Genomic DNA, 21,783 nt, shown 5'->3' with positions numbered 1-21,783 from the left:
TAAAATTACTTGTATTGTCATTTTCAAATATGGAACTGGTGTCAAGAATTTAGATAAGTGGTATCTGTGTAATATAGGATTTTTAATATAAAATTATTTTAATTGCTCTTTCAAAATTGGAACTGATCTGTCAGGAATTCCGACTATCCTGTGATTTTTAATAGTAATATTATTTGTCATAGTAACTTTATAAATTCGATTAAACTCTATTTTCCCCTTCAGTTGTTCGTATGGTAATTTGGCTAGCGGCGATGACACGTGAAGTACCGTTAATACGAGCGGCCACGCAAATATTTACCTGATAAAATAAATGGAACGCGGTACATCATTCGTTCATTTGGTAAACAGATATGCAGCACGAACTCCGGGCTTAGGAAAAGCTTCCACGAGATCACGAACTGAAGTTTAATAGATTTCCGCTGGAAAAATAAAACAAAGGCCTTCGAAAAGTTCCCCGCGGTCTCAGTTACCATTACGAATTGGAGCAAGCTATTTTTGCTCAAAGTTTTAATCGAGAACCCGCATTATGATCATGGCGTTATTTCTCTGCATTCGCTTCTGGTGCACTTTAAACTTCAAGTTTTTAAATTACTATAATTAGCATTTAAATTTATCATAATTCAATCTTGTTCAGTCCTTTGAAGTGAATATCGTTCCATAAATAATATGACGATAATTTTACTGTTTTTGTTTATAATTATTTGTGTCAGAGCTGTGGATTGTTTTGATCTTAAAGAAGACCAAGATATGGTGAAAAATGTTGGAGGATGCTTATTGCATATAACTGAGAGAGAATTCGAACTTAATCCACTGGGATTTATGACCATTCCTAAAACAAACAAACTCACCAAGCCTGCTGATAAGATCCTAAGCAACTACCTTCAGTTTATGTTTGATACGCAGCAAACTACTGTCATGACCATTGGAGATGATCAAGAAGATAGCCAGTGGAGCAAACGAAGAGGAATCAATGACCAACAGCTCCTAGACGCAAGCCTCGAGAATGATGTATCTACAACTGATGCGGAAGATGAGATTATACAGTCTCATCTCACTTTTGTGCGCCTTTCAGAATTTTATGTCATTATAATTGATAGTTTTCGGCTCTATAACAGCAAAATAAGACAGATGGCAAGTCAACCATCTTGGAATGCTACAGCACGCGTAGTCATATACTGTTCCACGCTGCGAAAAACGCATAAGGAAATGATTAAATATCCAGTATCCATGTTGCGTTCACTATGGATGTACCACGTCATGAACGTTATAATATTGGTACACGATTACAAGAACCACTCTGTCATCAATATTTTCTCATGGGAGCCGTATGATCCGCCGACGAGGTGCGGAGAAAAGCACCAAAGTATAAAAAAACATATAAAATTATACAACACTTGTGAGAATGGTAGGCTTTCTCAGGATGCCAGCTTATTTCCTCTCAAGATTCCAAACAATTTAAAAGGATGTCCTATCAGCATCCTCGGAGTTATTTGGCACCCTTTTTTGAATCACAATACGAGTACCGGTGACGACCCGGGAATGGACCGAGAAATACTAAACGTCTTAGCTGAGAGAATCAACTTCACCATTGAGTTAGACACTTCAGAAGGCGTTTGGGGAGACCGAGCACCGAATGGAACTTGGTCAGGGATGATGGGAGCTTTAAAGAGAGGTCAAGCGGAAGTGGGAATCGGCGCCGTATATCCTGATAACCAAATTCACGAAGACTTCGATTCCACTCTGTCGTATCTTCAAGACTCTTACGTTTGGATTGTTCCAAGAGCCAGGAAGATTCCTGAATGGGAAAACCTTATAATCATACTGAAGCCAAAGTTGTGGCTCACAACCCTTGTTGTGTTTTGGATTTCTACAGTAGTTTGGTATTTCCTGGCAAAGTCCAGGTTTGAAACTGGAGTAAAAAACACTTACGCTTTGGCTCTCATGGACTCATACTGCTTGCAGCTGTGTATTTCCACGGTCGGCAGGCCGACAGGTCACTCCATGCGGATATATTTCGTAGCTTTTTGTCTGTACAGCATGGTATGGTGCACGGTTTACCAAACGAAACTGATTACCATATTGACTAACCCGATATATGAACACCAGATTACCCAGATAACAGAGCTTTTAGAGTCTGACTTGAAAATCGGAGGCAACCAGGCATTCAAATATCTATTTAATAACTCTATCGATGCAATCGAAGATCATTTCCGCGATAACTACTTGGACTTAGATATACACGAAGTTTTGGAACATGTTATTTGGAACCGTAACGTATCTGTCCTCACGAGTAAACTGTACGTGCAGTACCTATCGGCAACGACTACCCATTACAACGACAAGCATGGCGCCCCTATGTTTTACGTATTGAATGCTAATGTGTTTTCGTTCCCTGTCGAGATGGTGTCCGTGAAAGGCTTTGCGTTCTTAGAGAGATTCAACTTCATAATAACCTTACTCAAATCAAACGGGTTAGTAAGGCACATATACGACAAATTCGACGTCCTTTCGAAAAGAAAAGCTGCAAAGTTAGTACGAGAGTCTGGGATACACGAGATGGATGAAAACCAAGCTTTAACCATGGTCCACCTTCAAGGAGCCTTCATAGTGTTACTTCTAGGACTGTCGGCTGCTACCATCGCATTTGTGGGAGAACTGGTGGCCTTCAAGCGGTCCAGAGGGAAGATGAAAACCAAAGACAGCCGGGCGAGAAGTGGCGCACCGGATCAGCATTACACAAGACACAATTTTATAAAATGGGCTCAGTGGTCTGATGATTTCAAAAACGTCGATAGACTTAAGTTTTACAAAAAATAAACTTGAAGACACAAATAGTCAAAGGCGCGGTTTTTTACTCACGAAACACAGGTTCTAATAATATATTGTTTTATTAACTGCGCGTGGCGAAGTTCTGTTCTAACTCGGCCACTTGGCGTAGCATCATGATCATGGTTCCTACCGCGAGCTGTCAAATCGGAATAAGAAACATCGTGATACCTACCGGACCGAAGAAAGGTTGAAAAAAATCTCAATTTCTTTGGATAAATTGAAAAAATCTTTCATAAAACATCTATGGTTTATAATTTAGTAGGTGTATATTTAAGTACCTACTTACAAATTTTATGAATTCAGAACTAATTTTGGTTTTCATTTATTAAATAAGAGAAAATAGAAACATACTTTTTTGGTCGCAATGTCTACACAGAATTACTAGTTAATTTTATTTTTGAAGAAGAAAATAATACAAAAAATAAATCTAAACGATACATGAAATAAAACAAGACACATAAAAATATAAAGATATCGGTCACAACTAGGAATCGAACCCGGGATCTTTTGTCTTAATCTCTTGTTTTATTTAGCTATGAAATTTGATCATCAGTAAAATATTTTTTCAGACTTTGAATAGTAGTATCGTGATTAATTTTTGGGTTACTATGCCGCGTTGCGCTTCCACCTTCTTTGGCCAACGTTTCGGACAGTGTTAACACGTTGAACGCCATGTAGGTCACCGGTGACCTCATAACGAAAATCGTCATTTTTCTCCCATAGCGCCATGACGGTCACCGGTGACCGCAGTTAATTTTCTTGATTTTCATGGAAAATTTTGGTAAAAAAAAGGAATACGTTTTGATGGTCGCCGATGCCATCTGAGTATTTTTTTTTCAAATTTAAAATGGTAATATTTCTTCATCTCCACAATGGCGTTCAACGTGTTAATTACGGCGGCAATTGAAATCCACAAAAACCCATTAGGCATACTAATGGAGACGACGGTTCCAAGCTTTATATTTATTATTTCAAATTATTCATAAAATTACTGTTCATGTGTGAAATAAAAATTATTTTATATGAGGAATAACTGCGTCAATTATTTTAATATTTATTTTTCCAAGGGCCAAGGTGATAGCGACGCACCACGTAGTGTAACAATTGGAATCGGGCTGCTAACAATAACAATCCTTGTGTAGTTGACAATAAGGTGTAAATTCTCACTTAACTCCAGCCGCCTGTTATGATTTATGCAAGAAAAAAAACTTCGCCAAAAAGTGTGTTTGTTCAGTCACAAATATTCAAATGTTTTACAATAATTTTATAAATCACTTAATTTCCCATATACAATTAAAAACATTAAAACCATAACGGAAATGGGTCCGTAAGTAGGAAATATTGAATTATAAAGGAGTTTTTATAGGCCTAATACTTTATTTTTATTGCCTTATAGAACGACATATAAAAATAAAATAAAAAAATTCTAAGACCAATATGTGTTCTACTCGTAGTATTTAAGTAAACCATCCAAAATATTTCTATGTGATCACACTTTCAAACCAAAAATACCCGAATTTGCATTACTTCGTAGTGCTTCGCCTTAATAGCGATTTTTTAACAGAATTTTTAATTAGCAAAACAATGTTGAATTACTAATTTAAAACATCAAATACGGCGGCACTGTGGGGTGAGTTGTCCGCTGAGGTTTTATTGGCTAATTTTAAGGCGTGCGTATTAATTAAATAACATTAGAATGCTCATGTTTTAATTTGGTTATGGTTACAATCTACAGTACGGCTGCTTTATTGCCGCTGACTGAGCTTTTGGGTGAATTTCATTACGAACAGGGCAGGTAATGGGTACCTACATCCTACGCCATATACCATTAGATACAAGTACTCCCTATGTATGGAGATATGGCTGTACGAGTCTGAAAGTATATGGAGATAATTTGAGGCACATTTTCCATAAAAGTAATACACGTTAGCATATTCTTGTGCTGTATAACGCATAATGAGTGGCGTTGCACCCCAGTCACGTTATTACAAACACGTCCAGAAAAAAGCTGATAAATTGGTTTATTAATCTCCAATAAAGTCCAGATCAATAGGCAAGCAAAAACCATCACTACGTAGCCCAATTGTCAACTAAAACAAAACGATGCACAGCAAACGAAGTAAAGTAACATACTGCCTTAGCCTAGCACAAAAACAGACAAATTGTAACGAAACTGCAACACAATCTATCTCACTCTAACTAATGTTCAATGGGGTCTCACATAATAAAAAAACGTTTCTTTGATTGATAAATTATTTCAAATGGAATATCCTTTGTGAGTAAAATTGAAATATCTTTTTTTTTTAAGCAAAAGGAAATAATTTTTATACAATTTTGTATTCGAGCTGTTTTTTGCAATAACATCCCAGGTCAGTGTGGTACATTTTTTTTTGCAGTATAAAGGGTTAAATTTAGATGTTTTTCTTTTAATTTATGATTTGGCAAAATATATTTTTTCCAAACGTAAAGCGCATCTACTTAATTTTGGTCTATGATCAATATCAGCATTATTCAGGATTTCGTGACAGAATGGCAGCATTATTCAGAATTGCGTGAATTAGAATTGTAAAATTGGAAATTTATAGTTGTGGCCAGTGGCGGCTCGTGACTTTTGTTATTTTATTGTTATTATTTTTTTTATTAGTAAAAAAAGATACATGAATTACATTACACAATATTGAATATAGTACAGTTATTAATTACATAATATAAGTAGTATTTGATGTACCCCCATAAATAAGCAGGGCTTGTGTGTTATAGGGTGCTAAGTTTGACAAAATCAACATTATTGGTGTTATTGTATCCGAAAATGATTTTTTTGTTTACGAAAATTCGGTTTTTTGTATGAAGATTTTCAGAATATCCGTGCGGCGCACGGTCTAGCGGAATTCCTGAAAATCTTCTTACAAAGAACCGAATTTAAAAAAAAAATCATTTTCGGATACAACAACATTATTTATGCCATTTTTGTAATATTAGCACTCTAGTACACCCAAAAGTCTCGAGCTGCCACTCGTTTTGGCATTAAAAAAACTGACCAAATTGATCAAACTGATTTTCCCTAAAGTCGTAAAAGTGCGAATATCTCGAAAACTAGCGACTTTTTATTGAAGTCATATTTAGATATTCTGATTAATCGTGAGCTGGCCTATTGCCCCTTGAAATAAATAAAAAATAATCTTAAAACAAAAGCTGATACCTACATATATACGATAATTTGGCACAATAATTTTTAAATAAAGCATTGTAGTGAGTAAAAATTGCCTGTAGCTCCAATTATGTGAAGATAAATTTTGCATAATACACGTGTAAAGTTGAACATTAATTTTTAATCTGAAACTACCGGTACTTATTTTATTATGGGAAGTTCGAAAAAGTTATTTACATTATTTTACTTCTACCATCGTGTAGAATCACCTCCCGAAGTTACTGCACTTTATTTATTTTTATTTAGTGAACGCAGTGAACGTAGGGCTTTTACAAACATATACGTGTCGAAAATTTACAAATATTATATGGAAACACATTACCTACATATAAAACATATCAGCACAATAATTACTTATAATTTTACAAAAATAAAACAGAAAAAAATTGTTGTATTCACAACTAATTATTTATGAGTAAAACGTCATATTGTAATATTTAATCATAATAAATAGTTTAGTAATGAAAAATAGTTTAGTCATGAAAAATAGTTTAGTCATTGCCATTCAGGATAGAGTCATTAATACTAAAAATTATAGAAAGCATATAATCAAAGATACAAATCAAATTGATGATTTGTGTAGAAAATGTTTGGCTTTTCCGGAAACTATAGAACATATTATATCGGGATGTTCTATATTAGCACCGTCCGAGTATACATTTAGGCACAATCAAGTTTTAAAAATAATTCACCAAAATTTGGTAATTAAACATAACTTGATTGACTGCCGTAATGTAGTACCATATTATGAATACGAACCAAATTCATTTTTAGAAAACGATTTTTATAAAATATATTATGATAAAACTATACTAACAGACCGAGTGATTAGTCATAATAGACCCGATATAGTTTTACATGACAAAATTAAAAAAATAACTTATATCATTGATGTCGCTATTCCAAATTCCTGTAATATTCAAAAATCTGTCAGTGAAAAAATAAGAAAATACACAGATTTAGGAAATGAAATAAAAATAATTTGGCATTCTCAGACTATAAAAATATTACCATTCGTTATTTCGGCTACTGGCATTATACCTAGCTCTCTAATTAAAAATTTAGGCGTATTAGATCTATCAAAAAAATTATATATAAAGATGCAAAAGTCGGTCATTTTGAATACATGTAGGATAACAAAAGATTTTTTAAATATTTATGTTGAGGGATCAGTAGGATTTATAGGCCCTGTTAGAAGTTCTACCGAGCCGAACCCTCTGATATGAAAATATCTGGAGTCGGTGAATTATTTTCCCATTTGATCTCTGGTGAGTTGACGTGTTGTTCTTGTATTGTTTTGTATTTATTTTGCTTATATAATGCACTTACATAATGTTGATTGACTAGATGATCATTTGTGGAAAAGTGAGTGGAAGGGTTAAGTTTTTCCTTTGGGGAAGATTTAACCCGGACAACTAAATCGGAAGGTAAGTTTTTTAATAGGAGCTAAGCTCAACAGCTCTTGGTATCCGGTAATTGACGGCTACACCAAAGCTAAACGCAAATAACATGTCTAAGTATACTCCAATACCATATAATAATACAATATAAAACCATTGCATTTATACCTTGATACTGGGTACATCTACTCTAACCGCTGTCAATCGGTTTTCTAATTCTAGAATTCACCACAAGATGGCGCCACTTCCGTTGGCATTTCGCACTTGGATGGGCCCCAGGCTATCATAAATACTGTGCTTTCAGAATTCGCCACAAGATGTCGCCACTTCCGTTGGCATTTCGCACTTGGACGGGCCCAGGCCACAAATAAATAAGCACAAACTCGACAACCAAAATTTACACATCTTCGGATCTGCCCTGATGATGGGCACTGCAACGCTGTCCGAAACGTCGGCTAAAGAAGGAGTTAGCGCAACACGGCATAACACCCCAAAAACAAACAAAAAAAAAAAAAAACAAAAAAAAACTAAATCGGAAGTTAAAAAAAAAAATGTAAAACAGAAAAAAATCAGTCGCGTCTAGGAATTGAACCCAGGACCTCGTCCTAGGTTTAATTCCCAGATGCGACTGATTTTTTTTCCGTTTTACATTTTTCATTTGACAGGCGTTAATTTTGTCTTCAATGTTAATTAGGTATTTTTGCTTTGATGTCTGTATATGTAGGAGTATTATCAGTTCGGTGAAATGGCGCTAGTGGGGAGTGATATTAATAGTTGGTGGTCACAGGGGAAAAGATAAAGGAGATGAGTAGATTTAACAGGGACAAGATGTTAATTTATAACACTTACATTTGAGGGCAGAATATGAAGTCATTCTTTAATTTAACAGGGACACGGATGTTAATTTATCACACTTAACATTTGAGGGCAGACTATGAAGTCATTCTTTAATTTAACAGGGACACGGGTGTTAATTTATCACACTTAACATTTGAGGGCAGACTATGAAATCATTCTTTAATTTAACAGGGACACGGGTGTTAATTTATCACACTTAACATTTGAGGGCAGACTATGAAGTCATTCTTTAATTTAACAGGGACACGGGTGTTAATTTATCACACTTAACATTTGAGGGCAGACTATGAAGTCATTCTTTAATTTAACAGGGACACGGGTGTTAATTTATCACACTTAACATTTGAGGGCAGACTATGAAGTCATTCAGTAATTTAAAAAGAATAAGAATATCTATTTCTCACTTTGTGTAGGTACCATTTAGAAAATACTAGCTGACGTGTACCCGGTGTTGCTGGGGGTTATCCTTAGGAGATAGACATATACCATCATTGAATTTTATGTAGGCCTTTTTAAAATGTACAATTCCATCGTACATTATTTTGATGTATTTCATAAGGTTTAGCCAGCGTTAGCAATGTAAGCGCACGAAAATATTTTTTACGACTTGATTACAAAACATCGACCTTTCTCTACTTTCTATAAGTGTAATGGGCATGCTTCCTAGCATGCCGATATCCTTATCGGATAATCGTAAGATATCGGTTTTTGGAAAAAATAGATTGGCTCAAAGCTCTGCGTATAAGTAATAGACCTCCTCCTCGGCTATGTATATCCTATTCTAACCTCTTAAAAAAATAAAACAATTTTATATGAAAATGTATACAAATATAATAATAATAATAATTGGATAATTTGTAAAGCGCCGTTTTTGTTAAAAATCACCTCAAGGGCGCTGTACAATTTATTTCCTAGGATCTACATTTGTTATTTAGAAAAGATACCAAAACATACTTACCTGGCAAGTCGCTTCCGACAAACACACTAAATATGTACATATTAAAATGGACGTACTTATCGGTATACATAAAAAATAATTTAGTATTTTTTAGAGTAGTTCCAGGGAGGAGGCGCTCAGGAAAATAATTTCCTTCTGAGCCTAAGTCATCTTTAGGGATGCTGTGTGGAGGATATTTTCAAGGAAAGGAATGAGAGGAAGTTCATGAAGGAAAAGAGTGGGTAGGAATCTGGGGGTCAGTTGGTCCAGGCGATGGGTAGAGAGAGTCCTGCAGGAGAGGTCAAATAGTCTTCCTCAACCCGATGCGGACTGCCACGCGGTAAGTGGGCAGAAGTATTCGCCGCCAAGACCTAGCAAAATCTCACCTATGAAAAACCGGGTACCCCTACGAAGTCACCAAACGTAGCAAACCACTTGGAGTGACCTATGACAGATTGTGTTACTGTTGGTTATCCAATAAATGGTTCCCGAGGTGGCGGTACCCGTACCCGCCTCTCAAATATACTATACTTCGGTACTTACTTACATTACTATGTAAATATTATTATTTTAGTCTATTTAAAACATTGGCCTATTTTAATTTATTTTTAACTTTATACGAAATGAGTTCAAAAAACAACTTAATTTCCTAGGCGTGTAGATGATTACTATGAAAATATGATTAAAAGTTTCACATCCATTGTTAAATAATTATTTGCAATGTGACTGTCCATCTTTCGTCTGCTCTATTTTTGTCTGGACAGTTTTTTCAAATGACAATGGTGACATGCGCGATAAATATATCTCCAGGAGGATATCTGAAATAGAAAGCTTCTCGGAGCACATCTGTTCGCGAGCGGTAAAAAAAAATAATAAAGCAAGCAGACTGAGCTCCGGGAGAACTTCTCGCCGCAAAACAACACGTGTAACACAAATAAAATGAGAAAAACAACATTGTCACATGCACGCACACAAATAATAATAATCATCGCCGTTTTTAAAGCGCGTTCCATTTTCTAAAATTTGAATTCTCCATTTGAACGGAATATAAAAGGCGACACACCTCGCATTGCGCTCAGTCTCTGAGGGTAGCCGTCTAAATAAAGATTTCAGCTTTCGTGTTAGGAGATGGCGGGCCTTGAGCATTGCCGCTTGTCTGCGGGCCGGAGCTTGCGAGCTTTTCGCGCTTTTTCGCCGAGTGCCGCAGGAGCTGTATCTATTCGAGGGATTACGAAATATTTGCCACGAAGTTCAAAACAACAGAAAGCCCAACAGATGTGAAGTTGGCCGCGGGACGGCAAACTTTGGCAAGTCCCTGAAAAACGGTAAGAAAAAACTTTATTACGTAACGAATAGCTTTAAGTCACTTACACATTTAGGTATATACCAGGTAATATAATAGTTTCAAATACCTATTTAATAACTGAATATTTCGAGTGACCTTTTCAGTAATGTACCATTTCGCTTTTCAGGGTATTTTTAAAACGAGATGGCCGTCAAAATGACTGCATTGTAGTGCGGGGTGACATTTGTGATCTTTTCCAAGAAATGAGAGTCTTGGAGTTGCTAAATTGCTGCAGAATTTATTTGATTTAATAAGTAACCAGTTGCAACGTCAAGATGAAGATCACAATTGATGTTTTGGGCATCTTTTTGAAGATTGTCATAAAGGTATGTACCAACCACAATTACTGTATTTATCGAATAGTTTGAGCTAGACTTTGCATTCTATGTTTAGAAAATCCTTGGCCTATTGGTGGCGTGTTTTCATCCACTGTTAATAATTAAATTAAAGCACAAGACATTACAATATTATGATGCTAACATTTTAACTTGACACCAAATCATTTTTCTTAACACACACCTGTTTCGAACCTGTGAAAAGACTAAGGAGAGGTTGTCTCACAAAATTTGAACAATTCGTCAATTTTTTATAGTAAAATTCAAGTTCTGTTAATATTTAATTGTGGGCCGGTTGTTTAACAGTACATATATAATAACAGAAATTGAATAGGACTTTCACAGAACTTGAATTTGATAAATTGTTCAAAATCTGTGAAACAACCCGTCCTAACTCTATTCGCTGTTGGAAAATTTTATGTTATTTAACTTAGCATTTTTTTCCTTTTTTATTTCGTTGATTTCTATTGTGCTAAAGATTTGCAATATAAATAATAGTTTCGGTTATTGCGTGTCCTGCGTAACTCCAGTTCAAAGAAATAAAATTTGTTTTTCATTTAAGTGTCATTTTCAAAAGTGGAACTGATTGTTATAAGAATTCAGACAAGCGATAAATTACCTACCTCTTAATGTAATGTTTTTAAAAGAACCAGATTTTTATTACTATCCCGTAATTTTAGATTTTGTGTATGTAGTGTTATTTTTAGATACGGAAAAAATCCGATATGGCAACAAAGTGTATGGCTGAAAATTTAAAACCTACCTAGATATATAATTTTAAATAAAAGTTCTGAGCTCTATCCATCCAAATTTTACGTAGGTATTTGTAAACATTCTCTTTGTTGCGTTCTGAATTTTAAACATGTAGGAGTTAAAATTAAAATATTAATCTGAAAATTGAACACGAAAACGGTTTGTTTGGAGCGCGGAGCGGCGCTATCGACATTTTGGCGGGAAACGTGCATGGGAAATGAAAATGACAACTAGTTAGGGGAGCGATCCGGAATAGTGGCCAACTTTGCGTGGCCGACTGCAACTGCCGCAGTTGCTACAATTTCCGCTTGCAACCTTGTTTTCCTTTTATTCGGCTTATGGCAATACCGCCGCGCGATTGTCCAGGTACTTGACTATCACACGGTTTATTTCCCCCCTTCAACAAAATCTCTTGCTTGTAAATATACCATTAATATCCGGGTTTTCGTGTTTTTGACAAACTGATCCGAAAGCGTTTCGTAAAGCAAAATTGTTTGTTTTCTCGTCATTATTATTCTGGTTTAATCCCTTATAATGTCCCTTAGTCTCCTGTCTCTCCTCAGTTTATTATCCTCAGGGGTTTTCCACACCACCCAATCGCCAAAGATTAGACCCAAACACTCATTCGGACAGTTTTTATGAAGTTTGATAGTCCTGCCTAACAATAGAACATTCCAATTGTGGTCTTTTAATAGATAATAATTGCTTTTTTACTTAAAACGGTATTTGTTAATGAATAATTTTGGCGAGTTTGAAAGTTTTAACAATATTTTTTTACCTTTTAGAGAGAAAATCAAAGAATAATATATATAGAAATATCAACGTTTACGATTTACATAGTAGTTGGCAAGAGGAATATGAGCGTCACATAGCGTCACATGTAGAAACCTTTGACTTCACAATGAATCAAGTTCATCAGTCGTTGTTATTTTAGTTTCTGAGGCCATTATTTTTTGGTTTCTCCCATGCCTGTCTACCACATAGTGTGTTTCGTGTTAATTTTTAGTTCTCTTTCATAATAAACCTCATGAATTCATACGTTAGACTTGAGGTGACCAGATGTTGATAATTGAATTATTAGATTTATTAGTTACTTTATTTGAAAGCAGGACACGAAGTATGTACTGTGCAATCAAACAAAAAGTTTACCTACCATTATCGAAATGCCACCAAGAAAATCAACGCTTGTACGTATTTCATTAATTTTTCATTTTACTTCTGCATTCTGTATAATTGCTTTCTAGCATCAAATAAGGTTTGTCTTTTGACCCGTTTTTAATGCAATTTTAGTACCTACTCAACAGTGAGTTTATACATGTCGACGACCACGTACCTACTTATTAGAATCTGCAAATAACAGAATTTAAAATGAAGTAGGTAGGTACCTATATAATTTTATTCCTATATAAAGTGCGTGGCTTTACGTAAAAATGTATTTCTCTGGCAATATTCCCGGTAAAATGTACCTGAATAATAAATTTCGTCAATTTTACATCTAGTCGTCCAGTCTATGTACTTTCCACCGCTCGTACATCGAATTCAATTATTAATTCTTGTACAAGTCGTACAGCGAAGCACCATCAACTATTAATTAAATATGCAGGTACCCGACTGTCAACTGATGCAATGTCACCGTTGATCGGACAAGGTTGGAGTTAGATTAATATTGGTCGGCCGGCATTACATTGGTTAGTGTACTTGGGTCTATTACCCGTGACCCAATAAGTACGACTAGCGAGAGAAAAGTCTGCTTTGTTTAACCATCAAAAATTGATAGAATCAGTATATTCGATTTTTTTAATTATCTACATCAATTTAAAATTACACCAGATGGTACACATTGCATATTTGTTTTTTGTCTGTATTAAATTTCGGCGATAATATTTATTTTTGATTTCTTGGGGTTATTTGTGCTGTTTGTAGTTTAATTTGTGCGATACAACGTCAAAACATTTATCTTGAAAAGGGGGAACTGAGATCTAAGTTCTCCCATCCACGGAATGCTATTTCGTGGTACTTCAAAGTTTTCATCTCGTATATCTGGGCTCCAGATACACGAGATGAAAATCCCTGATTGTGACATCGACTATTTTCATCACATACTTGGCTTTGCAGTCAGCGGCGTCGCTAGTTTAGATATCGTGTATACAAAAAGACTAATATTTTAAACAACGTTGTTATCGATCGTTCCTTTTTAAAAGTGTGTCAAGCATTGCTCTGAGTAGGTACGGTACCTACGTAAATATGAGAAGGTATTAACAGTAATCGTAATAGATAATATTAATTTATTAACAGGTCAATGTTGAAAGAGATACGTCATGTCGAAGCATTATTGGTATACAAAATGGTTTTAAATACTATTGTTGTGAAAAAATAGTGCAATATTATATATCCCGAACCAGAAACGCGTCCAATTGTTCTTTTATATCGGTCGATGGAGTCATGTCGGTGACAAAACATTATTATAATGCTAAATTAAAATGTTTCTTTTGGTTCCTACTTACGAGATTAATTTTTCTGTTTGATTTCTTATATTCCAGGTGAACAGGATGACATTCGCGCCACTCGTGGTGTCAACTCTGTTCATATTGCTGACGTCACTCCTGGCACATTGCGCGCGAAGAGTTGTCAACAAATTTGTGAAGGAACCATTTGTTAAACTTTTATTTGAGGAAGCCATCGCCACTGCCGAACTATGCGGGTGCTGTTTCGAGCTAATAATAAGTATGTTTCAATATACTAACATTAATTGTTAGAAATTTACGACTTGGATAATCACCAAACAATAATAATTATTTACCCACCTTGGTAATATCCCTCGGTGGGTGAGTACTGCTTACCTACTTACACAGGGCCGGACCTGAGCCAACGGGGCGCCTAGCGCGAATAAAATTTTGACGCTTATCAAAACCAGTAGACGCCCGGGATATCGCTGTAATCAATAATATTCGGATGATTTGTATTTTTATAAAGCGCCGTTTTTGGGAAAAATAATCTCAATGGCGATGTGTTAAAACTGGTAGATGTTAGGTATTATCAAAGCCTTGGTGCCTTGACCATTCGGGGCCCGGAGCGGATTGCTCCAATTGCGCTCACACAGGGCCGGCCCTTGCTTACAGTGTATAATTAATAATAATATTTTCTTGATTTTTGAATAATTTTCTGATCTCGTTAAAATTTTGAATTTTAAAATTAGAGCCGTCAACAACAGTCAGCGTTCACCGAAAAGCTACGCCAGCGACCCTAGCGATGGAAAACTGATTTATAACGGTGGCGCGGCGATTGTTCATGATGATTATTTTTTACGTGTATTTTATTTCACGTTTTCTCTAACACAGAATAACGTGGTATAAAAAATAAAAATTGGCAAACGTAAGTATTCTAAGGAATTCATGACAATATGTAATATAACAATATCAATTACGAAAATGCAATGACGTTACAGTATAAAATGTGTTTGTGGGTTTTCGGCTGTTGTACAATTTGCCATTTGGACCTTGATTTCATTTGGGAAACGGGACTAAAGCAGCCAACAGGAATTTGTTTACACAAGGGCCAATTTAACTCGAACCTCTAGATTCACAATATCTAGTGATTTTAATGACATTTGCCACATTCAATTCTACGAAATACTATACTTATGTAGTATTTGGTTATTCATAATATTCTATACATGACTTGCTGATTATAGTCTCGGTGGATTGCGATTGACAAGTGAATTATAATGTTTTTCTTCTTTTTAGTTGCTGATAATTTTGGTGTGGCAACATACGCCATATTCCTGTTCCTGCTATCAATATGGTGGTCAGCAAACTGGGGAGATGCATCTGCTTGTCCGTACACCCATTTGGAAGAATATGTCGAAGGTATTTGATATTTAGAACTATAATTCAGTACCAGTCCGTATTATGAAATTTAAAAATGGCCGAGTTAATCCCACACATCGTCCCATACTGCAAAAACTCTAAAAAATAGGTGTTTTTTATAACCCATAAGGGGATCATAAATTATCTTTAAATTGCTGTCCTGTATAGTAATTCGACATTTGTCAATTATACAGTTTTTGCAGTATAGCAAATATTGAGTTTTTCCCACTCCCCACACAAGAAGTTTTTCCAGTCCCTTGGAAATCCTTACAAGAGAATTTCACTTTCCAGGCATATCGCAAAAATAGCGAAAGTAGGTAGGTACTATTATAAAATTTATCAGATAATAATGTTGTCCGGCTGTTGTACAATTTGCCATTTGGACCTTGATTCCATTTGGGAAACGAGACTAAAGCAGCCAACAGGGATTTGTTTTTCACAAAGGCCAATTTAGCTCGAATCTCTAGATTCACAAAATCTAGTGATTTTAATGACATTTGCCACAAAATTAATGAGATTTAATACCTTTAGTATAAGTATCTGTGTTCGAAAGTGCCTTTCATTGCAATAATTACCTACAGCTTTTCTAAATTCTATAATTTTTTCATAAAGTCGGTGTTAGATAGAAAATGAGTATTTCTGCGAAAAGCATGTGGCAAGAAAGAGTTGTATGGTGTTTCATCCTCTATTCTTAGGTTACTCCTGCAAAGAAATAATGATTTTTTTTATATATATATATTAACTCCACACAGGAGGCCCTGAAGAAAATAATTTCCCTCAGGGCCTAATTCATCTTTGGGGATGCTGTGTGGAGGTTAAATGATTGTAATTATGTTGTTTTAAAATACCTATACCTACTTTAATCTCCTTACTATCGTCTATTTCCAGGCAAAGCAGACCTGCGTCATGTCCTGCTAAAGGTGTGGGCTGAGTTGACTGGGGGCTTCATCGTCTTCAAGTACGTTCAGATGTACTGGGCCTTGGAGATTACCGACACACATAAAGACAGAGCCTTCGAAGACTGCAAGGCCGACCTGCAGGTTAACCTTCAAACACCTTTTTTATGTGCATGTATACCATTCAAAGCATGATACACCTTCTGCAAGGGGTCAAATGATGCTTCTATGGGACCCACTATAGTTGAAAGAATTTTTTTCAGAAGGAGGAAGAGGAGTTGGGAAGTATCCTGATATACATAAATAAACCACTCACTAGATTGATTTCTCCGGGCTTATTGTATGAAACAAATTGGTCCTCGATTTAACCATATGCCACTATATGGTTAAATCAAGGACAGTACAATTCTCATTCGGAGCCTACTTTTAGCCTAAAATAATTTTAAAATAAAAATGTTAGAAATGCAAAATATTACCTCACTATAGGAAAATGAAAAACTCAGTTACATGTTAAGCATTTTTATTTCAGCAAGACAATAAATTTTGGATATAGATTAAATCATTAATGAATAAGGTAGAATTATGGAATTCTACATTGCACGATATAATCACGATCCAGTACGGCCTCACAATACGTACATTTCTGGCAGGAACACAGATACAGTATGAAAAAGAAAAAAAATACATTTCTGCGGTGAAGTTAAATTAAGGCTATTACAAATTAGTAAATTTAGAACCAAAGAAAAAGAGATTCTCACCTGTTTACAAACATGTGTTCTATTTTGTGTTCGAGATGTGAAGATTAAGCATTGACATAATTTCATAACAAACCACTCAGCCTTTTGCTTCCGATTGAGAAATAAGAGTCACAAACTGACGGACATCTCGTTAATATTGGATAAACAATATATTATTCCATATTATGCTGTCTCAGTCTACCTCTAGGTAAAGTCACAAGGAGGAAATCCATAATTGGTTTTATTTTGGCTATATGTAAAATACTTATGTTAAAAACTGATTAAATGTAAACTTTTGATTTATCGAAAATTAATAAATAAATATTCAAATAAGTCAAAATTACACAACAACGGCGTAGTTTGATATCAAAATATCAAAACCATAAATGTTCCACTCAGCCAGCATTCACCTTTCAACAGTTCATTCCATGGACGTTCAGTTTTTCATTAGTGGATACAGTTAGTCAATAATATTCAAGGTTCCAATTTTCGATCTCAGCTATACACCTCTGCTGATCTATTTCATAGAATCTTTTAAATAAATCTGTCAGAACAGGCTTTTCTATGGATTAGAAAAGCAAAGTTGAATACTTCAACTTTCATTCTATAAATTGAACATCAATTTGGGTCTCAAAGGATAGAACAGGTGAAAACCCGCCATAAGAATTCTAGTAAATTTTGGTCTCTTCAAAAACCATAGGCAATGATTCCATTAATGCTCATCAAAAATGCTGGGCTAAAACAGCATCTTGTTAAAATAGTCCATTTATGATTATAATTTTGTCTGCGAAAGATAAGTTGGTACCTACCAAAAAAAATGTTGTAAAATTACAATAAATCGTTACACCAACTATTAACAGTACCGAAAATCTTATATTCCTCCTATATATATTTATATCTGCAATCACATAACCTTACCCTAATGAAGATTCAATAACCATCTACCAACAATATTGCAATAGCCCTAGATAGAAAGAGAATTTTTTTTGTTTGATTATCTAATTTTTTCTGAATACAGGTCCCCATGCTGTATGGAGCAATAATCGAAGGTATAGCCACATGCGTCTGCCGCTTAACTTCAAAGTCCCTCGGAGATTTGAGCCCTCGCTTCTCCACAGCCATCGATGCCTTCATCGGTACTTCCCTGGTGGTTGCTGGTAAAAATTAACACATTTCCACATAATATTTAAAAAAAATGATTGTGAACAGTACATTTTCAATGGTTAATCAAAGCTTTTCATCACATTTTAACAATTTTTCGCTCAGTTTTATTGTCTTGTTTTGTGTGCTAAAAGCTCCAAATTTGTATTAAATATTGAGAATATTTTTTAAAAAAAAATCTACTACGGATAAAAAAAGTGTGTTAATTGTCAGGAAAAAAGCTAGGAGTAATTATTTTTTTTAAAGATAAAATGACAAAAAAATCTTATAAATTAAGTACCTAATGTTAAGTAAAATATTTATAACCTATACTATCGCTATGTAAACACAAGACCAACACTAAACCTAAGCCATTCACACAGCAAAGTACATTACGTACTACTCTCAAGAAGTTTTCTATTGAACCGGAAAATAAAAACTTCTTAAGCTGGTTCACTGTATTGTATTCAAAGCCACATTCAGACGCGAGTAAAAGAGTTGCCAAATGTAATTTTTTTTAACAACACTTTCCAAAATGTTGGCCATTGTTAGCAAGATTTCTAGAATCTCTCATCAGCGCACATCATTCACTCTCATCTGAATGCGACATATATAAAAAGTTACTTCAATTTTGATGAGTTCACTCAAACACAAACATAACACTAACAAAATTGATTTGATTTGATTTGATTGATTGGAGCCAATGCACTAATGTGTCATGTATTGCAGGAGTCTCGTTCAGGAATACGGAATTCACCTACATGTACCAGGATACCAAAACCAGTTCAGACATGACCGTATCCGTTTTTTGCAAAGTCAAATTAGGCCAAGGTACTTAAATTGTCATGATAATATTAATGACCTAATGTTTACTGTAAATACATAGCTGCAGCACGCTTGTTATTACCAAACCCGTATGCGAATGCGTACTTAACCAATTTTTGTTCTTTGCCTAATTTGCTACTCCATTCAGAACTTTAATAACAGTCTATGATTTATGCTTGCATTGTGAGGAATAAAGCAGCCTTGTCTCTGCCCCTAGTCTTAGGATTTACATAACTATGTAAAGGTAAAAGGACCCACATTTGCAACATTTTACATAAGCAGTTTAAAACACTTAGGACGGGTTGTTTCGGAAAACTTGAACAATTATTCAAATTCAAAGTTAATTTTCAAGTTCTGTTAAAGATTATTTCAAGATCTGTTATTATTTCATTTCTATCAAGCAACTAGCCTATAATGATATAATAACAGAACTTGAATAGGACTTTCACAGAACCCGATAATGAAATTTGATGAATTGTTCATATTCTGCGAAACAACCCATCTTTAGGATGAGTTATTTCAAGTTGATTTTTAAGTTATGTGAAGGTTCTGTTATTATTTAAATTTTGTAAAACAACTGGCCAATGATGATATAATAACAGAACTTTAATAGAACCTTCACAGAACTTGAAAATCAACTTCGAAATTTGATGAATTGTTCAAATTCTCTGAAACAACCCATCCTTAGGATTGGTGGTTTGTAAGAATTTGAAAAATTCGCCATATTTCAAAGTTAGAATTCAAATTCTGGGAAAATCTGTTCGGTTATTATTACATCATGGGCTAGTTGTTTCACAGTACTTGTGTAATAACATTGAAATTTGATGAATTCTTTGAAACAACCTAATAAACAGTCCTAAGTAAAAATTTGAAATGTTTGAAAAATGTCATATTTAGAACATTTATTTATGATTCTATTGATGCTATGTAAATATTAAAGAAAATATTTTCAATGTGGGTTATTTAAGCCCTTCTGCCCTATCAATTCAAATATAATATGTGGTAATGTTTCTTTTACATGCAGCCATAAACCAAGGAGCAAAAAGGTTTGATTTTGGTAAATTACTATGTATTCTAAATGTTTCTTTGTGCTGGAAAAAAATTATACTGAAAGAGTTTGAGAAAGGAGACTTTTGTTTTACAAAAATTTTCAATAAATTAACCATTTTTTATTTCAAAATTAAATTCAACCTTTTACTTAATTTTTATGTATTCTATGTACCTACCTACATGCACTTAAATATTATGTCATCACTGGATTGACAATGTGATAAAAGTCAAATTTTACAGGAGAGCAAATAAAGTTACTTTATTCAAGTATTGCGTAATTATTGATGACTTTGGTTCATGGATTGTAATATATTGCAGCATTTGACTACTCGGGTGGCTACTTCAATCCGGCTCTGGCCACCTCCCTGAAGTACGGCTGCGAGGGCAACACGCTGCTGGAGCACGCCGTGGTGTACTGGATCGGGGCGTGCGCCGGGGCGCTCCTCAGCATCTACATCTACAAGCTGCCCGCCGTGCGAAAGTTCATACAAGGGACCAGTGAACTTAACGGCAGCGCCAGCGTATGGGACGAGACCAAGGAAGACTAAAGCCATCGCAAACTTCAACGATTCCAAAATCACACTAAAACAAATTGACTTCGTCTCGTCATATTGCGTCCATAATACACTTATACTAGGAATTATTAAGCAGAAAATTTTATATGTTTCATTTTGCATGTGTAAATAAATAATTCAATTTCAGTCTTTGACATTATATAATTTTAAAATATTCAGCGTTTTCATATTTAAATTTCTTTTACAAAATATAAGAGTCATGTATTTTGGTGGAGCTGTGATCTCTAACTGCAGAAGCGAAGCAATCTAGTCATTTGAGCTTTAAAAGTGTATTTTAATACTAATATTATTGTTTGAAAATCTGATTTTATTTTAAATATAATATATGTATGTACATAATATCACCCGTTGACAAACCAGTTTTAAGTTTAAAATATACTGTTAACAATAAAATGTGTTTATTTATTTGATTAGATTTAATTTTTTGGTACTCATTAGCTGATGCACAACCAACAGATCAGTGATGCTCGACCCGTCGCATTTGGTCCACGAGCCCATCTCGTTTTCTTGAGCCTATTTTGTACTACACTCGTACTGCATACGGCCTGCGGAGGTTTTAAAAGTAGGTAGTACGGCCCCCGCCTGCTAAAGAGGTTGTGCATCTTTGCTTTATAATATGCATCAACTAGGTGTATAGTTTTTACATTACGTTCTACAGTGCGGCCTTACAAAATGGTTTTCACTGGACTTTATTTACATAAACATACATATATTAGATATTCACCTTTTGCTGCCCTCGTTCTACCGTTATTTCAATGGAAGATGCTCTGAGGAACTAGCGTCTTTGATCCCTCTGGCACCGGTGCACAAACGGGAAAATATCCAACATATGAATATAAGGTTTGTTTTCACATGAGAATGCTTGTTTGGTCGCTTGTACAACTCGTTCTTGCATTCAACTGCTCAGCTGGAATGATTTTCCAACCTGTATTTCCTCCCTTCTACAACATGTTATTTCCTTCCTTCTCTCAAAAAGACCCCCAAGAAAAGCATTAAGAGAATTTTTTTATTTTTTTTTTATTGGTTTTC

At 34.9% G+C, this 21,783-nt stretch overlaps 2 protein-coding genes across 4 annotated transcripts; both read left to right on the top strand.

Moving 5' to 3' along the window:
• The first annotated feature begins 1,245 nt into the window (after positions 1-1,245).
• Positions 1,246-2,817, top strand: LOC149426230 (ionotropic receptor 21a-like). Its single transcript, XM_089635391.1, has one exon. The coding sequence runs from the start codon at positions 1,246-1,248 to the stop codon at positions 2,815-2,817; it is 1,572 nt and encodes a 523-aa protein (XP_089491517.1).
• A 7,505-nt stretch (positions 2,818-10,322) lies between these two features.
• Positions 10,323-21,147, top strand: AQP (aquaporin). 3 transcript variants are annotated; one of them, XM_089644642.1, is made up of 8 exons: positions 10,323-10,557; positions 10,705-10,903; positions 14,206-14,389; positions 15,409-15,531; positions 16,420-16,571; positions 18,183-18,321; positions 19,034-19,135; positions 20,498-21,147. In XM_089644642.1, the coding sequence occupies exons 2-8, from the start codon at positions 10,853-10,855 to the stop codon at positions 20,725-20,727; spliced, it is 981 nt and encodes a 326-aa protein (XP_089500768.1). In that variant the 5' UTR covers positions 10,323-10,557; positions 10,705-10,852; the 3' UTR covers positions 20,728-21,147. The 3 variants fall into 3 exon arrangements, with proteins under 3 accessions (XP_089500768.1, XP_089500921.1, XP_089500844.1); XM_089644718.1 differs by lacking the exon at positions 10,323-10,557 and adding an exon at positions 10,562-10,622; XM_089644795.1 differs by lacking the exon at positions 19,034-19,135.
• Positions 21,148-21,783: the final 636 nt, after the last annotated feature.

This window comes from Hesperophylax consimilis, chromosome 1, assembly GCF_061612785.1.
Source record: "Hesperophylax consimilis isolate HC1 chromosome 1, BYU_Hcon_1.0, whole genome shotgun sequence".
NCBI lineage: Eukaryota > Metazoa > Arthropoda > Insecta > Trichoptera > Limnephilidae > Hesperophylax > Hesperophylax consimilis.
Note: the sequence above shows the minus strand (reverse complement) of the source record. Positions and strands in the feature narration are given on the sequence as shown.